General features: G+C 49.6%; 3 protein-coding genes across 3 annotated transcripts; 2 read left to right on the forward strand and 1 right to left on the reverse strand.

Annotated features, from left to right (window-relative positions):
• The first annotated feature begins 274 nt into the window (after positions 1-274).
• PIP4P1 (phosphatidylinositol-4,5-bisphosphate 4-phosphatase 1) lies at positions 275-4,024 on the forward strand. The gene is made up of 7 exons (XM_072623120.1): positions 275-582; positions 828-1,018; positions 1,396-1,502; positions 1,920-2,025; positions 2,266-2,318; positions 2,439-2,529; positions 3,217-4,024. The coding sequence occupies exons 1-7, from the start codon at positions 420-422 to the stop codon at positions 3,358-3,360; spliced, it is 855 nt and encodes a 284-aa protein (XP_072479221.1). The 5' UTR covers positions 275-419; the 3' UTR covers positions 3,361-4,024.
• Positions 4,025-4,114: 90 nt separating this feature from the next.
• On the reverse strand, positions 4,115-6,099 carry APEX1 (apurinic/apyrimidinic endodeoxyribonuclease 1). Its single transcript, XM_072623117.1, has 5 exons — positions 5,963-6,099; positions 5,630-5,775; positions 5,272-5,453; positions 4,858-5,050; positions 4,115-4,729 (listed from the first exon to the last, which is right to left on the reverse strand). The coding sequence occupies exons 2-5, from the start codon at positions 5,697-5,699 to the stop codon at positions 4,212-4,214; spliced, it is 963 nt and encodes a 320-aa protein (XP_072479218.1). The 5' UTR covers positions 5,700-5,775; positions 5,963-6,099; the 3' UTR covers positions 4,115-4,211.
• A 255-nt stretch (positions 6,100-6,354) lies between these two features.
• OSGEP (O-sialoglycoprotein endopeptidase) lies at positions 6,355-11,944 on the forward strand. Its single transcript, XM_072623116.1, has 11 exons — positions 6,355-6,816; positions 7,444-7,563; positions 7,665-7,840; positions 9,546-9,641; positions 9,869-9,918; positions 10,084-10,162; positions 10,377-10,442; positions 10,569-10,659; positions 10,998-11,073; positions 11,213-11,311; positions 11,615-11,944. The coding sequence occupies exons 1-11, from the start codon at positions 6,702-6,704 to the stop codon at positions 11,652-11,654; spliced, it is 1,008 nt and encodes a 335-aa protein (XP_072479217.1). The 5' UTR covers positions 6,355-6,701; the 3' UTR covers positions 11,655-11,944.
• Positions 11,945-18,870: the final 6,926 nt, after the last annotated feature.

Below are 18,870 nucleotides of genomic sequence, written 5' to 3' on the forward strand. Positions count from 1 at the left end.
TTTCTTGGACACGTGCCGAGGGCAGGGACGAAACCAGGCGGGCACCACCCCCTGGCCCGGCGGTAGCGTGATGGCCAGTGGCACCAATAGCCAGATCGTTCTCTAGTCACGTGAAACTTCCGCAGGGCTTTCCAGATCACGTGGTAGCGACTGTCAGCGGACCGACGCCAATGAGCGGCGGTAGTGGCGGTCATGGGACAAAGGAAAAGGTCGGTGTCTACCAATAGGATCCCGGTGAACTTGCTGATTTCACCATCACGTGCAGCGGCGGGACGGAAAGGGGCGTCCACCCGGGAGGGAAGCGGGGCGGAGGCTGGAGGGCTGAGAGCGCGGGCGCAGGCGCTGTGGGGACCCGGCGGCGGCGGCGGCGGCACCGGCGGAGGTAGCCGGGTCCCGAACCGGAGCGGGCAGCGGCGGCCATGGCGGCGGACGGGGAGCGCTCCCCGCTGCTCTCCGAGCCCAACGACAGCGGCGCCAGCGGCAACGGGCTGGTGGGGCCCGGCGGGGGCGGGGCCGGCGTCGGGGGAGGCCTGGTTCCCTCTATGCCTCCGTACGGATCCGGGAAACATGCCCCGCCTCAGGGTGAGTCGGGGCCGAGGACCGGGGACGAGAGGGGGCTGGGCCCGGACCGAAGATCCGGGGCTGTGACCCTCCGGCGGGACCCTGGGGAAAGGAAGGGGCTGGGGCTCGCTGTCTTAGTCAGAGGCGGAGCCGCGGGCAGAGGGAGGCGGGTCCTTGGTGACTGAGGGAGGTTGAGGCTTACCCCGGCAGGGGTAAATGGGGCAGGACGCGATCGTGGGTGACCCACTCCGGCCGTATTTCCACAGCATTCCCCCCGTTCCAGGAGGGTCACCCGGCTGTGTTGCCCGGGGAGGACCCCCCGCCGTACTCGCCCCTGACCAGTCCGGACAGCGGCAGTCCCCCGATTATCACATGCCGGGTCTGCAACTCTTCTATCAACGTGGAAGGCAAGATGCACCAGCACGTTGTGAAGTGTGGCAATTGCAACGAAGCCACAGTGAGTTCGTTATCCAGGGTTTCTTAGTTGTCTTAACTGTAGAGCCCAAGTTTCTCCTTATTCCTGTATATAAATCCCAGGAATTACACCAGTCCGGACATCAGTCCTTCTCTCTCCTCCTAGTACCACCCAGAGTAAGTCCCACAGTTGTTTTACTCTGTATCCAGCTCAGGTTTCCTCTCGGTCTCTGCATTTATATCTAAGGTCACCCCTGCTTTCCGTGGTCCTGTTCTATTCTCCCCAGTGTACCTTCTTTTCTTTCTAATCAGGATCCTTACCAGCTTCCTGGATTATTGCTCTTGGGCCCTCCTCAAAAGGTATGTTTGGGAGGGATTGAGTTCAGGGCTTTTGGTGCTCACCTCCCTATCATTCCCTAGCCAATCAAGAATGCTCCGCCTGGGAAGAAGTATGTTCGGTGCCCCTGTAACTGTCTCCTCATCTGCAAAGTGACTTCCCAGAGGATTGCCTGTCCTCGGCCCACATGGTGAGAACGGAGAACTAGGAAAGCCAAATGAGGAAGGGTGGAGACTAAAGAAGTTGTAGGGAATTCAAGAGTGAAGGAATTTGTGGGGATAGAAAGAGACCTGGGGAAAGGCTTGTTGGTAGAGCTGCAAGGGAAAGTTCAGAATGTGGACAACGAAGAACTCTTCTTCCATGATGATTCTGGCTTACCTAACCAGTCAGCTTCCGTGGATCCTTACATAAAAGATTTGGGGGAAAGATGTGGTCTTGTGGGACTACCTAGGCCATATTTTCTTATCAAGGTGTATCAGTTAAGGATAGGGAGGCAGGTGATCTTGTATGGAGGACACTATCCAAGTGATCTCTTAAGAGGGAATGGAAATAGTTCTTGGGATTCGAAGGGTACTAAACTGTATCCTTCTTCCATTCTCTGCAACAGTAAAAGAATTATCAACCTGGGTCCAGTACACCCAGGTCCTCTGAGTCCAGAACCACAGCCCGTAGGTGTCAGCGTCAACTGTGGCCATTGCAAGAACACCTTTCTGGTGAGGAAGGATGGGACAAGCCGGGAAGGGGCTAGTAGACATTTATGAGAATATATTTCTGTAGATAATACTGAATGTGGGGAAGGTCAGTTATTGAAATCACCACTTTTGCCCTTTTTTGTCCATTCCCCTGTTCAGTCCTTGTGTTTTTCCATGGAATCCCTCAAAGAATTGACCTTACAGGCCATTTTTATTTCTGCTTCTACCATAAATTAACCCCTCATCCTATTTTCTCTATAGTGGACAGAGTTTACAGGTCGAACCTTGGCACGTTGCCCCCACTGCAAGAAAGTGTAAGTGATTTGGAATTGATATTATAAACCTACTTATCTGAGGGAGGAGGTAGGGGATGTTGACTATATAAGGATTACAAAGTCATGAAAGGCTTGCCACCTATGCTTATCCCTTCATAGCTCATCAATTGGGCGAAGATATCCCAGGAAGAGATGCATTTGCTGTTTCCTACTTGGGCTACTATTGGCTGTTACTGCCACAGGCTTAGCAGTGAGTAACTAGCTCTATCTCCTCTGACCTTTCACTTTTCATCTTCCTCTTTTCTACTTTCCCAAGTTCACTACTAGAATCAAAGGTTTCATAAGAGTAGTTTAAAAAAACCAAAAACCTGAGGTTTATCTGACCAAAAAATGGCTGATTGGGGATTGATGCAGTCTTCAGGATCAAATGGGAAAGGTTTTCTCTGCACAGAAAAGAACAAATGAAATGGCTAGTGATAGGAACAACTCTCAAATTGCAAGCTGATGTAACTTTGTCTTTTTTGTTTTTTGAAGGGGAGGCAGTCTGGGTTAAATGACTTGCCCAGGGTCCCATAGTCACTAAGTGTCTAAGGCCAGCTGCACTTGAATTCAAGTCCTCCTGATACCAGGGTCAGTTACTCTATACACTGTGACTCAGTAACACCTAGCTGCCATGTATAACTTTGTCGTAAGTGAGATTGGGAACTTAACTTTCCAGAGAATTTAAAGTAGAGAACTATATGCCCAGTGGGTAATAACTGCTGCTTCCACGAGGCAGATGAGGATTGAATGTCCCTGAAGAGTTGCATCTCATTTCTGATGTAATTGCCTATAGGTAGGGGTGGTAACTGAAGCTGGCTTGGACGCAATGGCTTATCAGGTGGTGGACTGACATTTTGGCACTGATTCCTTTTCTTCTTCCATATTCCTCTCCTAGTTTGGCACATGGAAGCATGCCCAACAGTATGGGGGTATCTACGCAGCTTGGGCATTTGTCATCCTGCTGGCTGTGCTCTGTCTAGGCAGGGCTCTCTACTGGGCCTGTATGAAGGTCAGCCACCCTGTCCAGAACTATTCTTGAGCCCCAGAATGATCCACTAACTGTGCCTGGCCCCTCTCCAGCAGGAACAGTGACACTACAAAGGGGAATGGGAAAGTCCCCTTGGCTTCCATAAGAGGAGCCAGGCTGTTGCCCTCCTCTTCTATAGGGGAAAGAAACAGGAAGGATCTGGGCCCTCAGAGACAAACAAGATTGGAAGGGTGGGTGGGCCACTGCTGAGGGCTGCCTGTGCTTGGGGTGGAGTGGGAGATAAAGTATCCTTACCCCAAGTTCCGGAAAATGGTTCTAGCTCTTTCCTTCCTCCATCCTCTCCTAAGGGGCCATTCCTGTCCCTCAGACATTCCAGGGCAGGGCAGGGGTAGGCAGCCCTGGGAGTTGTCCTCCCTTTTGCACCCCCAGGACCTTGCTGCTGCTATTGCACTTCACCAGGGGGTAACTCTAATTTGGCTGCCCTCTTGGCCTCCTCTCCCCACCCCTTTCCGTGCCCTGTGGGGGTGGGGTCAGCCGCTGCTCTGTACAGTACTATGGGAACCGATGTGTATATAGCTATTTAATGTGGGGCATGTTCCCCAACCTGTGCTCCCTCTCCCCAAGTCCTTCCTCTTACCGGCTGTGGCCGGTTTGTCTGTTTTGGGGGATCAGGGGCTCATCCTGTGCTTGTAAATAAAGTTGTGACTCCACCTTATTCCTTGTGTCACTTTTTTTTTTTTTTGAGTGGGGGAAGAAGAGATTCCAGATCCCTTCCAAAGGGGACAGGACATAAAAACCAAAAGGCTAGACCTCTACGGTTCTTTATTCTCAAATAGATATCTCAAAATCAAAGAAACAGTCCAGCATTTCTGGCTGCTGAAGAACCACTTTAAAATGCAGGATTACAAAGCCAGCAAGAGGGTGATAGGACAGTGGTCGCTACCTAGGGCCTTGGACCGGATCTTACTGTCACACAGGGCAGGGAGCAAGCTCCGGGACAGTAAGAAATAGTCAAGCCGCCAGCCAACATTCTTGGCTCGGGCATTCATCATGTAGGTCCAAAAAGTATAAGCATAAGCTGCCTCTGGATAGAGGTGACGGAAACTGTCAGTCAAGGGCACTGCTTGAAGCAGCTCCCCAAAACCTTGACGTTCCTGTGGGGTAAACCCAGCATTTTTCTTGTTTCCCTTGGGATTGCGCAAGTCAATCTCTTCATGGGCCACATTGAGGTCCCCGCAGAGCACAAGGGGCTTTTTGGCATTCAGCCCCTTCAGAAACTTGCGAAATGCTTCATCCCATTTTTGTCGATATTCCAGTCGAACCAGCCCTCGTCCTGCATTAGGTACGTAGGCTGTCACCAACACAAACGCTTCAAACTCAGCCACTATCACCCGGCCCTCCTGATCATGCTCCTCTTCACCTATGGAATGGACACAGCAAACCCAGATAAAGATCAAGCATTGGAAAGTGAAGGTGAGGCTGGGAAATGTTTCAAACACTTCCAGTCTCAGAGAGCAGTCAGGATAAGGGCAGCAAGGTATGTCTCACCAATGCCAAAGCTGACGTTGAGTGGGCGCTGCCGGGAAAGCAGACCAACGCCGCTGTAGCCTTCTTTATCTGTGGGTGAGGACCAGTACTGGTGGCTAAGGCCAGGCAGGTCCTGAAGCTCAGGCGGCAACTTGTTCTCTGAACATTTGGTTTCTTGGAGGCAAAGGATGTCAGGAGCTTCTTCCTTGACCCACTGTCCATGGAGAAAGGAAAGCAGATTACAAGAACTTGCTCATCCCAGACCATCACCCTCTGCCTCCTCCCCAACTCAGCGCATCCTAAAGCCTAAATTCCCCAAATGAGATGCTGGCATTTTAAGGAGAAAATCTTTAAACAGAGAAACCAACAGAACTAGACTCCCCAGAACAAGTCAACAGTTTGGAGTCATTTTCCCTTCCTGAGCGCCATACTCACATCCAGGCCCTTTTTCTTGATCCAGGCCCGGAGTCCATCCACGTTCCAGGAACATATCTTGAGCGTGAAGGGTTTGCCGCTGGGGGAGGTTCGCTGGTCTGGGGGGTCCTCGTACGTGGCAGACCCTTCCCCTGCTGCCTCCTTCTCCTTGGCACCCTTCTTGGTCTTCTTAGGCTCAGGCTCTGTTACAAGTTTTATTGGGAAAGGCCAGGGCGGATTTCACAAGGGTGATAGTAGACACTTCTACTTCGGGTGGCCCGTTATAGCCAGGTGACCACGGGGTCCACCCCATGGACACCTACTCTGCCCCCTTTTCCCACTTCGGGAGATCTGCACTGATCCAAGGTCCCCGGGTTACCTTTAGCCCCGGGCTCCTCCTCCCCGATCCCGTCCTTCGAAGAGGCCTCCTTCTTCCCTCGCTTTGGCATCCTGGCCCAGAACAGCGCCCCGCGGCCCAAGGCCCCTGCGGCCCCACGCAGCAGAATCCTGGCGCTGTGGACGCCTCTGCGGACACCGGGAATAGAGAAGAGATAGGGACGGTGCCGGCGGGGGAGGAGAGGGGCCGTTCCCCGGACAAGGCTGGGACATCCCTCCCTCCGCTCCGCGCTCCCTTCCCCCTTCCCCAAACATCCCGGGATCCCAGCCCCGGTTATTCCCGGCCCCCTCAGGCCCCAGCCTAACAACTTCGTACTGAGAGGCTCCTCGGCCGGCGGACGCTTCTCGCCCACGGCAGCTCTTACAGCACCGCCGACGGCCGGGAGCTCCGGAGGAATGCAGCCCGAAGCGGACTCCGCCGGGAAGATCCGAGCTGCTTCCTCCCGCCGACACAAAGAGCAGAACCCGCGATTCCCCACGTGGGGGAGCTGGCCCTGGTCACGTGGCCTCGGATCGCGGGCTTCCGAGCAGAGGAGACGTCCGGGATTGGCTGAGACCAAGCGCGGAGAGCCCGCCCCTCCATGTGACTCCGACGCGCGTCCGAGAGGTCTTCTCCCTCGGGGCTGTCTATCCTGGTGCCTTACGTGGGACTCCACCGTCCGAGCGGCCACGCAGGCTGTCACATGCAGGGGAGGGCCGCAAGAGTCCGGGAGGGCCTAGAAGAGACACGCTGGCTCGTGATGGGGCCGAGAGGAAAAGACGCCGAGTCACCCCCCACCCCCGGCAGTGGCTAGGGCGGACCCCACTAGGCGCAGGCCTCAGGAGAGGGGGCGGGGCCTTTGATCCCGTCGCCGTAGCGACGGGGGCGGGGCAAAAGAACTGCGCTGTTCGTGGCCGGGTAAGCCGGGCTCTGACCGCTCCAGCCGTGTTCCGGTCAGTCCGCGCCGTGTTCCGTGACCTCTTCTGGCCGCGGCAGCGTCGGCGTGGGCGGGGGCGGGCTAAGGGCAGAGCTCCATGAGCCCCCGGGACCTCTGTCTGACCCCGCAGCCCCAGCCATGCCCACGGTGCTCGGTTTCGAGGGGAGCGCCAACAAGATCGGCGTGGGCATCGTGAGAGATGGAGCGGTGCTGGCCAACCCTCGGCGGACCTACCTCACCCCTCCGGGCACCGGTCAGTGGGTGCGGGGCGGGGGAGGGGAGCTGTGCCCACCCTGCCCGCTCGCAGGCCGTGCCGCGCAGTGGGGTGATGACGGGTAGATGCCCGCGTTTGTTGGGTGGGCGGTGGGCAGCGCGGCCACGACCCGCCTCGTTGTACGGGTGGACGTTGATCGCGGTGACTCCAAAACGCTTCCCCTGTTTTCTCCCCGGACGCCTCCCGTAATTCTCCCGTGCTCGGACACTGTGGTCAGCGCGGACGCGGGAGCCGAAGTCCGAGGGCTCGGGAGCCCGGGTCACCGCAGCCCAGGGGGGGTCACCGCAGCCCGGGTCACCGCAGCCCAGGGGGGTCACCGCAGCCCGGGTCACCGCAGCCCGGGTCACCGCAGCCCAGGGTCACCGCAGCCCAGGGTCACCGCAGCCCGGGTCACCGCTGGGGTTAGAACCCAGGCCGAGGACAGCCGGATCTGGAGGCCCGGCCCCTGGGGCTGGAGCTCCAAGGCGGGTCTTTCTGGCTCTTCTGCTGCCCTTTCCCTGGAGCCAGAGCCAGGGCTGACCTCGAGTTCCCTGAACGGTGACTTCCTGGGGTACTTTTCCAAAAGAAGGTGTGTGACCTCGGACCCTCGTATCCAAATCTCCACAGGGTTTCTGCCGGGAGACACTGCCCGGCACCACCGAGCTTGCGTGCTGGACCTGCTGCAAGAGGCGCTGACCGAAGCCGGACTCCACCCTAAGGACATTGACTGCGTGGCCTTTACCAAGGGTATGGGTGGAGCAGCGGCCTTGGGGTGGGAAAGGACTGAGGCTCTTCTAGCTCCAAATCTGTACCGTAGAGGACCCACCCCTACTTCTCCTTCACTGCAGGCCCTGGAATGGGTGCCCCCCTCGTCTCGGTGGCTATCGTTGCCCGAACCGTGGCCCAGTTGTGGAATAAGCCCTTGGTGGCTGTGAATCATTGCGTGGGCCACATTGAGATGGGCCGCCTCATCACTGGAGCTACCAGTCCAACGGTGCTCTATGTCAGCGGTGGAAACACTCAGGTACCGGGGAAACGCTGCTTACCCCTCCTTCCGACTCTAGGCGCTTTCATTTTAAATGAGTAGCAGGAGGCTGTAAAAGAAGTATCCATTTACATGTTACAATGATGCATCAGGAAACATCACACGTGCAGAACTGTGATGTAGCACACCGCTACTAAGGATACATCAGCAACCGTTTTAAGACATAGCCAGCTACTAAGAAAAAGGTCTAGGAAGTTCTGTTTTAAATGCTCAACAGAATGAGGTGGTATCCAGGTAAATTACGAAGTTTAGAGTTTTGTCATCTAGAAAGATAAAGGCTGAAAAAGATGATGATCCAAGTCTGAAGGATTTGGATAAGGGAAACATGTTTGTTTACCACATCCCAGAACACTAGAGCCGAGGATATTCATCAAAGCTGCCTCAGAGCATCGTCAATACTCTTGTGAAAACTGGACCTAGTTTTTCTTCCATTTTACCATCCTTTGTTGTAGTTTCCTCAAGGTGGCTAGTGAACCAGCATTGATTCAAACACTTAAGAGGAGCTTACTGTTTAACTATAGGTAGTTACCATCTTATGTATTTATCAAAATGTGCAGAGTTTAGGTATATCATTATCATTGCCCCGTGTGGGCTGATATATTTATGTATTTGTATACCATATATGTTATATATGTATATTATATATTTATAGGTTGATGCAGAGGTCCTTAACTTGGGATTCTTGATTTTCTTTATTTTTTGATAATTGTATTTCAGTATTATTTATTTAATAGTCCTAAGCGTGTAAAAGCATTATTGTGAAAAAGGGTCCATAGGCTTCACTAGACTGTCAAAGAGGTCTGTGACACCAAAAAGGTTAAGAAAACCTGGTGTGATGGGGCTCAGATACAGAGACAGTTACAGTATGCTTACAGTAAGCATAGTGATACAGAAAGTCTGAGAGGGAATGAGGTCCCAGAGTGAGGTTGAAGGAGCAATAGCAGGGGTCTTACTGCCGCTGAATAGCTTCTCCCTTATTCCTTGCCGCTAGCCCTCTGCTGTTGACTGGCACTGGAAGGAGGAGAAAAATTTGGAACCAAGATTTGGGGTGGGAACAGCAGGTATTACTGTCGATGAGTGGGGCACAGATTGTAGTTGCAATGGAAGGGCCCCAGCTGGAGTTCAGGAGAAGGAACATTCCTCATCTGTATCTCACTGGGATAAACTATTCCTATGTAAGGGTTCTTTATTGACTACCAGGTGTTCATAAGTAGGAAAACTATTTACTGATTGGGCTAAAAAATGAGTGTAAATCAATGAGATATTCCCTATTGTCTAGATTCCTCTGCTCTGTTCATGGTATATACTTAAACTCCCTCTAGCCTTTGGAATGGCTTCTGCAGGACCCCTTCTTCCTACTTTCATATAGGATAGCCTCTTTTACAGTTCAGACTGACAGTGCCCTGTCCTCAAAAGATAAATGCTCAAAGAATGTGTAGAATTTCACAGGCTAGATAAATTTCATTGAACTGGATATCTGTTTTTAGCTCTTTTATGGACTAGCTAAAACTACTCTTGGCTTCCATGGGCTATGTCCTATAGAAGGAATATAGGGAATAATTCAATCAAAAACTAGAGAAGCTATCTCTTCCCCATTTTATCTTAGAAGTCTTAGTTACCATATTGATTGATTGTAATGTCCTCCCCAGACTCAGGGTTTCATGGACACCCCTACCTCCTTTAGGTGATTTCATACTCAGAGCATCGCTACCGAATCTTTGGCGAAACTATCGACATTGCTGTTGGTAATTGTCTGGATCGCTTTGCCCGTGTTCTAAAGGTGAGAGAAAGAGACTTGGGTGCCTAAGGGAAACAACATGTAATAGTGCCCACAGGGTTTCTATTGGGATTGAGGGGAGGACATAGGGTTCTAAGCAGTCAAACTGACTTTAGAGTGGGAAGATCGCAGTAGTGAAATATTGAGTAACCTAGGCCTGTCCTTTGTTTCCTGTATATCTAGCTTAACCCCTTCCCACCTCACTGCTTTCCTGTTTCCTCCCCTATCAGATCTCCAATGATCCCAGCCCTGGCTACAACATTGAGCAGATGGCAAAGCGGTGAGGGGGGTATAGGGTGGGAAGAAGATTAAGGGGTATGGGGGAGGCCAGAAAAGGGAGACTGGCAAGACTTCAGGGCTTTCACTACACATATGAATGTGCTTGGGCAGAGGGAGAAGCCTACTTATTCCATTGGCCTGATGCCTTATATACTCTTCAATACAGAGGCCAAAAGCTAGTGGAGTTACCATACACTGTGAAGGGGATGGATGTCTCATTCTCAGGAATCCTGTCTTATATTGAGGTGAGTATGAGAAACGAGGCCCTGGATCACCCCTCCAATACACCAAGCCACCACTGGAAGGGCATTGTAGGGCATGGATCCCAGTCTAAACCTCATCCTAAATATAGCCTGAGTGTTAAGAAAATAGGTATTAATTCTCTTAGCTCAGACCATAGACTTCTTTCTACTCTCATTACATGGCACATACTACTTTTAGATTGTTTTCCTTTCCTAGGAAGCAGCTCATCGAATGCTGGCTGCAAATGAATGTACCCCTGAAGATCTGTGTTTCTCTCTCCAGGTACTAAAGGGGAAGGGGCTGTGATAGAATGTTGAGGCTCAGGAAGCCTTGTGAATAGGGTGGGATTGAGTTGGAATGGTTCTCACATGTTGTATCCTTTTGTTTCCTTTCCTTATCCCACTCCAGGAAACAGTGTTTGCAATGCTGGTGGAAATCACAGAGCGAGCCATGGCACACTGTGGTTCCCAAGAAGTCCTCATTGTGGGAGGTGTGGGGTGTACGTATCGTGTGTTTCACACACACACGTAGATATATATACACACACACATATACACAAACATATACATATACATACATCCATATATATTTTCTCCATATGCCAATATACCGTATTCTAATGAGAATTCCAGAGCTACTTTAGTTTGGTGGGAGGGAGGGTAGAAAGTATATTAATCGTCTACTCTTTAGCCTACCTCCCAGCTTCCCCGTCCCACCCCTTATTCCTCTGAGGTGATCCTATAAGAAAGATGTAACTGGGATTTGTTGATTGATCAGTGACTTCAGTTAGAGAAACAACTGAAATGAAACGAACCTGACTTCTTTTGCTTAACTCAGGTAATATGAGGCTCCAGGAAATGATGGGGACAATGTGTAAGGAACGGGGTGCGCAGCTCTTTGCCACTGATGAGAGGTGAGAGTGCTTCCTCCTTTTCTCTCCTGTTTACTTTCTCACTTCTCCCAGAGTCACTTATTCTAGCCAGTGGACTGTCGGTCTGAGATTCACTTCCTTGTTTCTTAAGGGCTCATGTATTTCCCCTTCTTGCCCTCAGATTTTGCATTGACAATGGGGCTATGATTGCCCAGGCAGGCTGGGAGATGTTCCAGTCTGGACACAGAACAGAACTCGGCGATTCTGGGGTCACTCAGAGGTGAGATGCTCCTGCTCTTCCTCACCTCTTCCAACACACAGACATCCTGGAGGGGGTTCCACATCCTCTGCAGAGCAAAGAAAGGGGCAAAGATTTGTAGACATTACCAGACGTGGGTTTCTGGACTAGATGCTTTTGTTTAGTTCTTTCTCTTTGTTACAAAGGGAGGTTTCAAGTGGTTGGGAAATGATTGTAATGTTTTTAGAAAATAGGGAGAGGGGCGGTGTCTGAATTCTGTGAGTGCTGAAGAGACAGAGTCTCAACTAATGTCCCCATTCTTTCATCCACCATCTTCCTCCACAGGTACCGTACTGATGAAGTAGAAGTGACTTGGAGGAACTGACCTAGTGAGGAGAGAGCCACACAGGGTCGACACCAAGAAAACCTGAGTGTGTGGAACCTTCCTGTTCTCTGGTCACATGATGGATTGCAGAGTAGGTTCCTCACTACTTGTTTAGAGAGCCGAGCTTCATGATGATCGAGCAGTAAAACACATTTGCTTTTGTGTGTCTGTAACACATGGATTTCTCAGAGCCCATGTGAATTGCCTTGTGCTAGGCACATAGAGATACACTAAATAAATCCTTGTTGATTTGACAAGCTGACTAAATAAAAGTGTTTTTGACTAGAAAAGGTGATGGCCAACTTCTTCAAGATGAGAAAGGAAATGAAACTACAGAAAGGTTGTTTGACATCAGAAATTTCTGATCTCAGAAATCATTTGCCATTTGGAATCTTCCTAGACTCAACAATAAGGGCAGCCTCTTGGGAGTATTGCTGCAGCACTTCTTAGAGACACATCTGTTCAGACTGTAGGGATGGGAGGGGCAAATGAGTCAGAGAGAGCTAGTCATTGTGGAAAACTGATCATCCTGGTTAACCCCAGAGACCTCCATACCTTCTTGTGATTAGCCTGCATCTCCTGCTCAGAGATACTCCCTCAGGGAGCAGAAGCAATAGGGGAGATTGATTCCAACTTTCCCTCTAATAGCGACTCCTGTAGCCAGTGTGAGGCCACTAGATCCTCAAATGCCATGAGAAGAAAACTCAGGTCCAGCCCAAAGCAAAGGTAGTCTTTGCCACCCTGCAGAATTCTCAGGTTCTAGAAGCATCCGTGTTTTCTTGATTCTTTGCGCTGTTTCACCTTATTTTGTACCTTTCTGTCTTTGGTCAGCTCAGCCCTAGCCATCCCATTGAATACTAGAGTTGCTCCATTTTTCCCGGTTAGTCCCTAGTGCTATAGTTATTTTTTTAAACCCTATTTCCGCCTCCTCTCAGCCTTCGTCTTCCTCCTTAGCCTCTCTGGTTAAGTTGTGGGTCATCTTATGCCCATGTGTGTCGTGGCATCCAGGAGGGCTGCTCACAAAAACTTGAATGGGGCATCTAGCCCATTTCTTCCAGGGAGTCAGCAGGTAGGGAATCAATGCTGTCAACCCTGTAAAGCAGGAGAGGTGGATGGATGGACAGCCCCTTTTCTCCATGCCACATCATCCCAACTCCAATATTACAGAACAGAAATGGGGGAAGTTGAATAAGAGAGAAAATGTTATGGGCTCTGAGGTAGAGGATGCATGGGCCCACAAGAGGGAAGATTGGCACGGGAAGCTGTATAAAAGGTGAGATTAGCTTTGGTTTCCCTTGTGATCAGAAATCTAGGGAAGCCACTGGATCTAGCTGTCTTTGAATTTTAAGAGGAGGGATCATACAGCAAAAAGCTGTTAATTTTGTACTCCCCTTTGACTACCTTATCTCGTTCTCAGAATTGTCCCCCACCTGAAAGAAGCGGGAATACGAGGATTGTAGGACCACTTCTTCCATCATCACTCAGGCAGTATATATCTACTGTCCGCTGGCCCTGCTGGGACTGCCACGGTTTGGGCTGCTGCCCAAGACAGGGCAGGTGGGGAGAAATTAAGACTATCCCCTGTCCCCAGCTGAATTACCCCCAACCCAGTCCCATAGATTAACTATTTTCCCAAGAGAATTGTCTTTCGGGGGAAAAATATCCCCATGTTTTTCATCCTAGTGGATTACTTAGTTGTATTTTTTCCTTTCTGTGACCCTGGCATCCCCATTTTTGTGTGGTTGCCCCTTTCCCTATCCACTGTGATTCCCTCTATGTCATTACCTTCTCAGATTCAGCAGTCCCCACCCCTCTCTCCAAGGCATCCATTCCTTTGGAGTCCAAAACACTGGATTCACTGGTGGAAGGGCAGGTAGGAGAGAACAGAATAGTTGTCATGATGTCACCTCCCTAAACTCCTTTTTCTTCCCCACCCCCATTCCCACACAGGCCCCTAGACTTTCCAAATAGCCAGGTGCCCTAAAATGAAAGAGGAGTCATTGAAAAGGTAAAAAATGTGTGGACAGTAGGATTTGGAAGAACCTTAAAACAAAGCCAGAGACCGCTCCATACCAAACCTTAGACTTACCCCAAATTATGCTGAGTCACTTGACCCAAATCTCACCCACTTCAACAACCACACTTAAATTTTCCTTTCCTTCCCCTAAAACCAGTCTCAGGAAAGCCTAATATACAGACGGACAAGAGATGTAGAACTAAATCCACTTCTCTGAATCCTTTCATTCCATCCCCAGCCCTACTCATTGTGCTAACTGGAATATACTCTTTATTCCATGTCTCATCTCTTTACTACTAATCTCTGACTTTCCAATTCCTTGTCCCCAATTTACATCGGCTCAGCGACAGGGGGTTACACTCAGCCCCCCTTCTCCCCCTCCCTCAGATGCCAAAGGCAAACTCCATAGTTATAACCAAAGAAATTACTGAGGAGGGAGAGGGAGTTACTGGGGGATAGGTGCTGAGGGAAGCACCCCTCCCTGGGGTCACCGCCAGTTCATTGTCCTGGAGGATCACCATGATCATGTCCTCTTCTGCCGCTTGTCCCCAGGCCCCATCTCCCCACCATACTGAATGTGTAGTGTGCAGTTGGTACCCCTTCCCTCCATACTCACTGTATGATGCCCACAAAGTCCTCTACAGAGGGTGTGGGCACCTCTTGCCAATCATGCTTATATCCCAAGACTAGCACATTGGGTTTCAGCCAGTCCAGATCAGAGACCTGGGAGAACAGGTAATAAAAAAAATGAGTGAAGGAATGTGGGAGGCAGTGTGATGAGGATGAAAGATACGGTAGTCCTATGAATAGATGAGAGTGTTGGTCCTTAGCACTCACCTGTATGAGACTCTGTGCACCAGTTAGAAACTCCAGTGCAGAGATGGCTGTGTAAAAGGAACAGATCTTCTGTACTTTCAACCACTTCATAAGGTCCTCTGAATCCTGAATGTGTTGAGTTTCCTAAGGCACCAACAGGGGTTGGAGGTTAGGAAGTCTCCTGATTCAAAGCTATCCACTAATGCCACTGTCCTGAGCTCACATTTCTCTTATTTTACCTAGAAATAAAATTGTTCTGACCAATACCTTTTATGCAGTACTTCTAATCTCTTTTTCTTTCCCTACAACCCATGTCTCCACTTACCAAGGCTATATTCCCACAGATCATAAGACTGCTGTTCTTGGTAAAGGGGCCCACAAAATCCACCAGAGCTGGTTGATCACTGCGTGGTCCAGTGAGCACCAGACACTGAGACCTGGGAAGAGGAAGGCAGAAATGGCATTGAAGTAACTAATAAGATATTTGCCCCCTCCATAGTTAACTTAAGAAGGATGTGGAAAGAAACCTGCTAGCTCTTCCCTACTATAACAAGTTGGAGTGAGACTTAAAGCCCAGTGTCCTCTTTCTTCCCTCTCCCTTCCTCTATTGCCTCTTTATTACTAAAAGGTCATGGATTATTCCTACTGGAGTCTCTCTCTCCAACAATTCCTCCCCTTCTTCTATCTCCCTCCCCTTTCCTCCCCCACAGGTTCTGTGCAATTTAGTATCCCTGCCTGGTCAAGGAGTATCTCACTGAAAGTTCTTGACATGATCCTGTACATTGGTCAGGCTTACTGAGCAGAGAAGAGTCATGTGATAGATGCCAACCTGGTCTGAGGAACCCCAATTCACATCTGTGAATATGGGACAAATGGTCAGAGAACTAACCGATGTAGGGTGGCTGGGGGGAACTGGAATACGACCAGGGAAAAGAGGAAGGCAGCAAGGTCACCAAGGTGGTTGGGTGTGAGGCTTGGATGCTGGCTGTCTCTCTAGCCCAGGGGTTGGCAAAACAATGGCCCTAGGCCTGATACCTGCCTGTTTTTGTCAAGCCTGGCCTTGGGCTAAGAATGGTTTTGACATTTTGTAAAATGTCAAAACCATTCTTTGTTCAAAAGCTGTACAAAAACAGGCAACTGGCTAGATTTGGCCCTCGTACCCTAGTTTGTCCACTCCTGCTTTAGCCTATTTCCACCATTCCCTTTGTGTGTGTGTGCACGCACACACACTCACACACACACACACAATTCAGAGGCTCTTGTAGCAGGTGTAGCCCTCTGCTCTTCTCTCACTTCTTGCTTGATGCTCTATCCCATTCCTACCTTTCCACTCTCCACATCCTTCCTTACCAAACTTCCTGTGGAAGCTATAAAGCAACAGAAGAATGAGTGATACAGCTGTCTGTGCAGCCTACCAGGTGAGGAGAGACGTGATGAGCAGGCAAAGCAGGGAACTCAGCAGGGATAGCCAGGGACTATACCATCAGAATAAAGGATGTCAGCCTAAGCCAGAGAGGAGATTATAAACCAGTCCTCACCTTTAATCCCTGACTATGACTTAGACTCCAAGTTTTTATTCCAACTCACCAGCCACCCCCTGGGTCCCACTTCTGTTCCTAGCCCCTTCCTTCCAATTTCTGCCTCCCAAATCCTCTCTCCAACCTAAGAGATTCGCAACCCTGGTCCTGCAGTCACCAGGTGAGAGGTAAATGAGGTGTGGAAGTAACAGGAAGTTGACATGGACATAGGAACACAGGAAGAAGGTGAAGATGATGAGTGTAATGATATGTTCAGCTCAGCTTTAAAGGAAACATGAGAAAATTAAGTGAGAACATCTGAAGTGAGGGTCACAGGAAGGAGGCAGGCCTGGAAATCTTGGAGAATCCCCCCCACAGCTTCCCTGAGGTTAAATCATTTTCTTAAATGCTAGGGAACTGGAGAAAGGGGCGGAGAATGGGAACAAACGTTTATGAAATGCCTGCTGTGTGCATGGCACTGTGCTAAGCACTTTACAAATATTATCTCATATGGAAGAAGGGGTATAAGTCCTGGAGAACCTGATGGGGGAAAGGCAGATGAATGAGCCACATAGAAGAGGAATAAAGCAATGCCTGGGACCTTGATGGGATGAGAATGAAACCTACAGCAATGATGAAGGTGAGCAAGTGCCCACGTAGTGGCTCATCGTTCTTGTCACATCCCTTCCCAAAGAAGCCAGCGACAGGGTACAGCTTGTCTTGGCACAGACACTAAATGAGTGGGTGGTTTAGCAAGAACTGGGATTGGGGGCTCCAGATGGTGGGGAAAACAGAACACTCACCTCCTTTACAGAGGATGGGAAGGATTTGTAAAAGCACATAAATGAGAGGAGCAAGAGCCAGAGATGGTGTGGGAGAAGTGTTGTGGGGAGGCTAGGGGATGGAGTGAGAACTCATACAATCCCAAGGATGTGCTAGACCCTAGACCAAGAGACATCCTTAGAAGAATGTGGGAGAAGAGTGGGAGGCAATGGTGTGCTAGCACAGACTCCCATAGGTTCCTAAGAACCTATTAAATTTTCGGTGTGAGCATTTATACCTTGGAAATTGGCAAATGCCACAAAATTAGGGCTTGATTGATCGCTTTGTTGATTGTTTAGATGTAAGAAAGTGATGGAGAAAATGTTATTAATGCAGATTGAATCTGAAGTGTATCAATACTGTATAGGTTTTTTAAAGTTTTTCAGAGAGCTGATTGTTAAACATTTACCAAAATACCACTGACTAAACATTTTCAGATGGGTAAACCAGGATAGAATGAATATCCTGGAGAGGCTTGAGGAGAATGGGAAGAGGGGAAGTCCCAACCATTTTGCCTCAAGTACTGGTGAAGTAATTAATGAGTTAGTTGTGTATTTATAAGGGCTTCAAGTATGTATCTTTTTAAAGGAACCAATCAGCTGAAGCCATATCCACCCCCATCCCTTTTCAATCTTCATCTCTTATCTGACTCCCACCCAAAAACACTGCAGCAGGAAGGTACAGCCCTAAAGTGTGCCAACAGAATGCCCCTATCTGCCTGCAGGGGCCCTACACTCTCCACTTCTCCTGCCCCTTCCAAGGTGCTGACTAACCTGGAAGACTCTAGAGGCAGAGATAGAGCAGGAGAGGACAGAGGACAGTGCAGAACCAAAGATTTCAGCTGACTGCAGAGGACTGAAGGCAGACACCACGTTCACGGTCTAAAGAAGTAAGCTTGGTCAAGAATAGAAAGTGAAGTCTTTAACCATTCATTTTCCCCTAATCCTCTCCCCCCTCAGCTTTCCCCAAAGTTCCCAGACCAGAAGAACTTCTGCTGTTAACCAATCATCTTAGTATCATATCCTCAGCTGAGCATCTCTTTTCTTCCTGTCACTCACTTGATAGTGATTAGGTAAAGGAGCCAAGTTCCCAGAAGCTGCTAAAGTCCTAGTCATATGAGCACTGTGGCCCAGCACAGCTCCTGCTCTCCATGTCCATTATATTCCCTGAAGCATCTCTCACCACACAGGAGCCTGAGAAGGAGTCTGAGGATACAGATCTCTTCCCAAGGAGAGGCCCCCACCTAAGGGTAGCAGTGCAAACTAGATACAACAAAGTCCAACCCTCTCCCAGAACTGGAATTCCTTCTACAGTATCCCTGATGGAACGACCTAGCCTTAGCATGTCTGCATTTGAATGATCAAAGAACTCTATAAGATAACATGTATATCAATAATTAGTTGATAGATATGAGTATCTGACCTAGGAATCAATGGGTACAACTCTTGTTCATTACATTCTCTTCAGTCCATCCTCTGTTTCCTCTGAGAGGCTGAGCCAAGTAAAGACCAGGTAATTCTGCGGGAGAGACTGGGGAGGAGGGTCTTATCAACGAAGGCAGTGATGCCCAGGTAAGAAAGGGTAGTGTAAAAGAGGTGAGGATGGTCCCTTTAGGGATGGTTATAGTTGGGCCCTAATGGCAAAAGCAAAGTAGGAAGAGGAAACAGGAAAGATTACATCTTCACAATACATACACATATACATACACATAGGGTTCCCACTTCCCCCACTATCTTTCCCAGCCCCCAGCTTACTTTGAGGTCTCCAGAGATATTAGCCCCAGCCAAGGACCCTGAAGCTAAGGGAAGGCACAAAACATTTCAAAGAAGCTGCCAGATGGACCTCGCCATTGTGGAAGCAGATTTTTCAGAAAGATAATTCTCTAAAGAGAGGGCCGCAGAAAAGCAGAAGAAAGGTTGTGAAGCAGCATTTCCAAAGGACTCATGTTGCAAAATGCCATCCACATCCAGGGAAAGAACTGTGGAGTCAGAACACAGAATGAAGCAAACTATTTTCTCCTTTTTTATATTTTGTTTTTCTCATG

This window comes from Notamacropus eugenii, chromosome 7 (assembly GCF_028372415.1).
Source record: "Notamacropus eugenii isolate mMacEug1 chromosome 7, mMacEug1.pri_v2, whole genome shotgun sequence".
In the NCBI taxonomy this organism is placed as follows: domain Eukaryota; kingdom Metazoa; phylum Chordata; class Mammalia; order Diprotodontia; family Macropodidae; genus Notamacropus; species Notamacropus eugenii.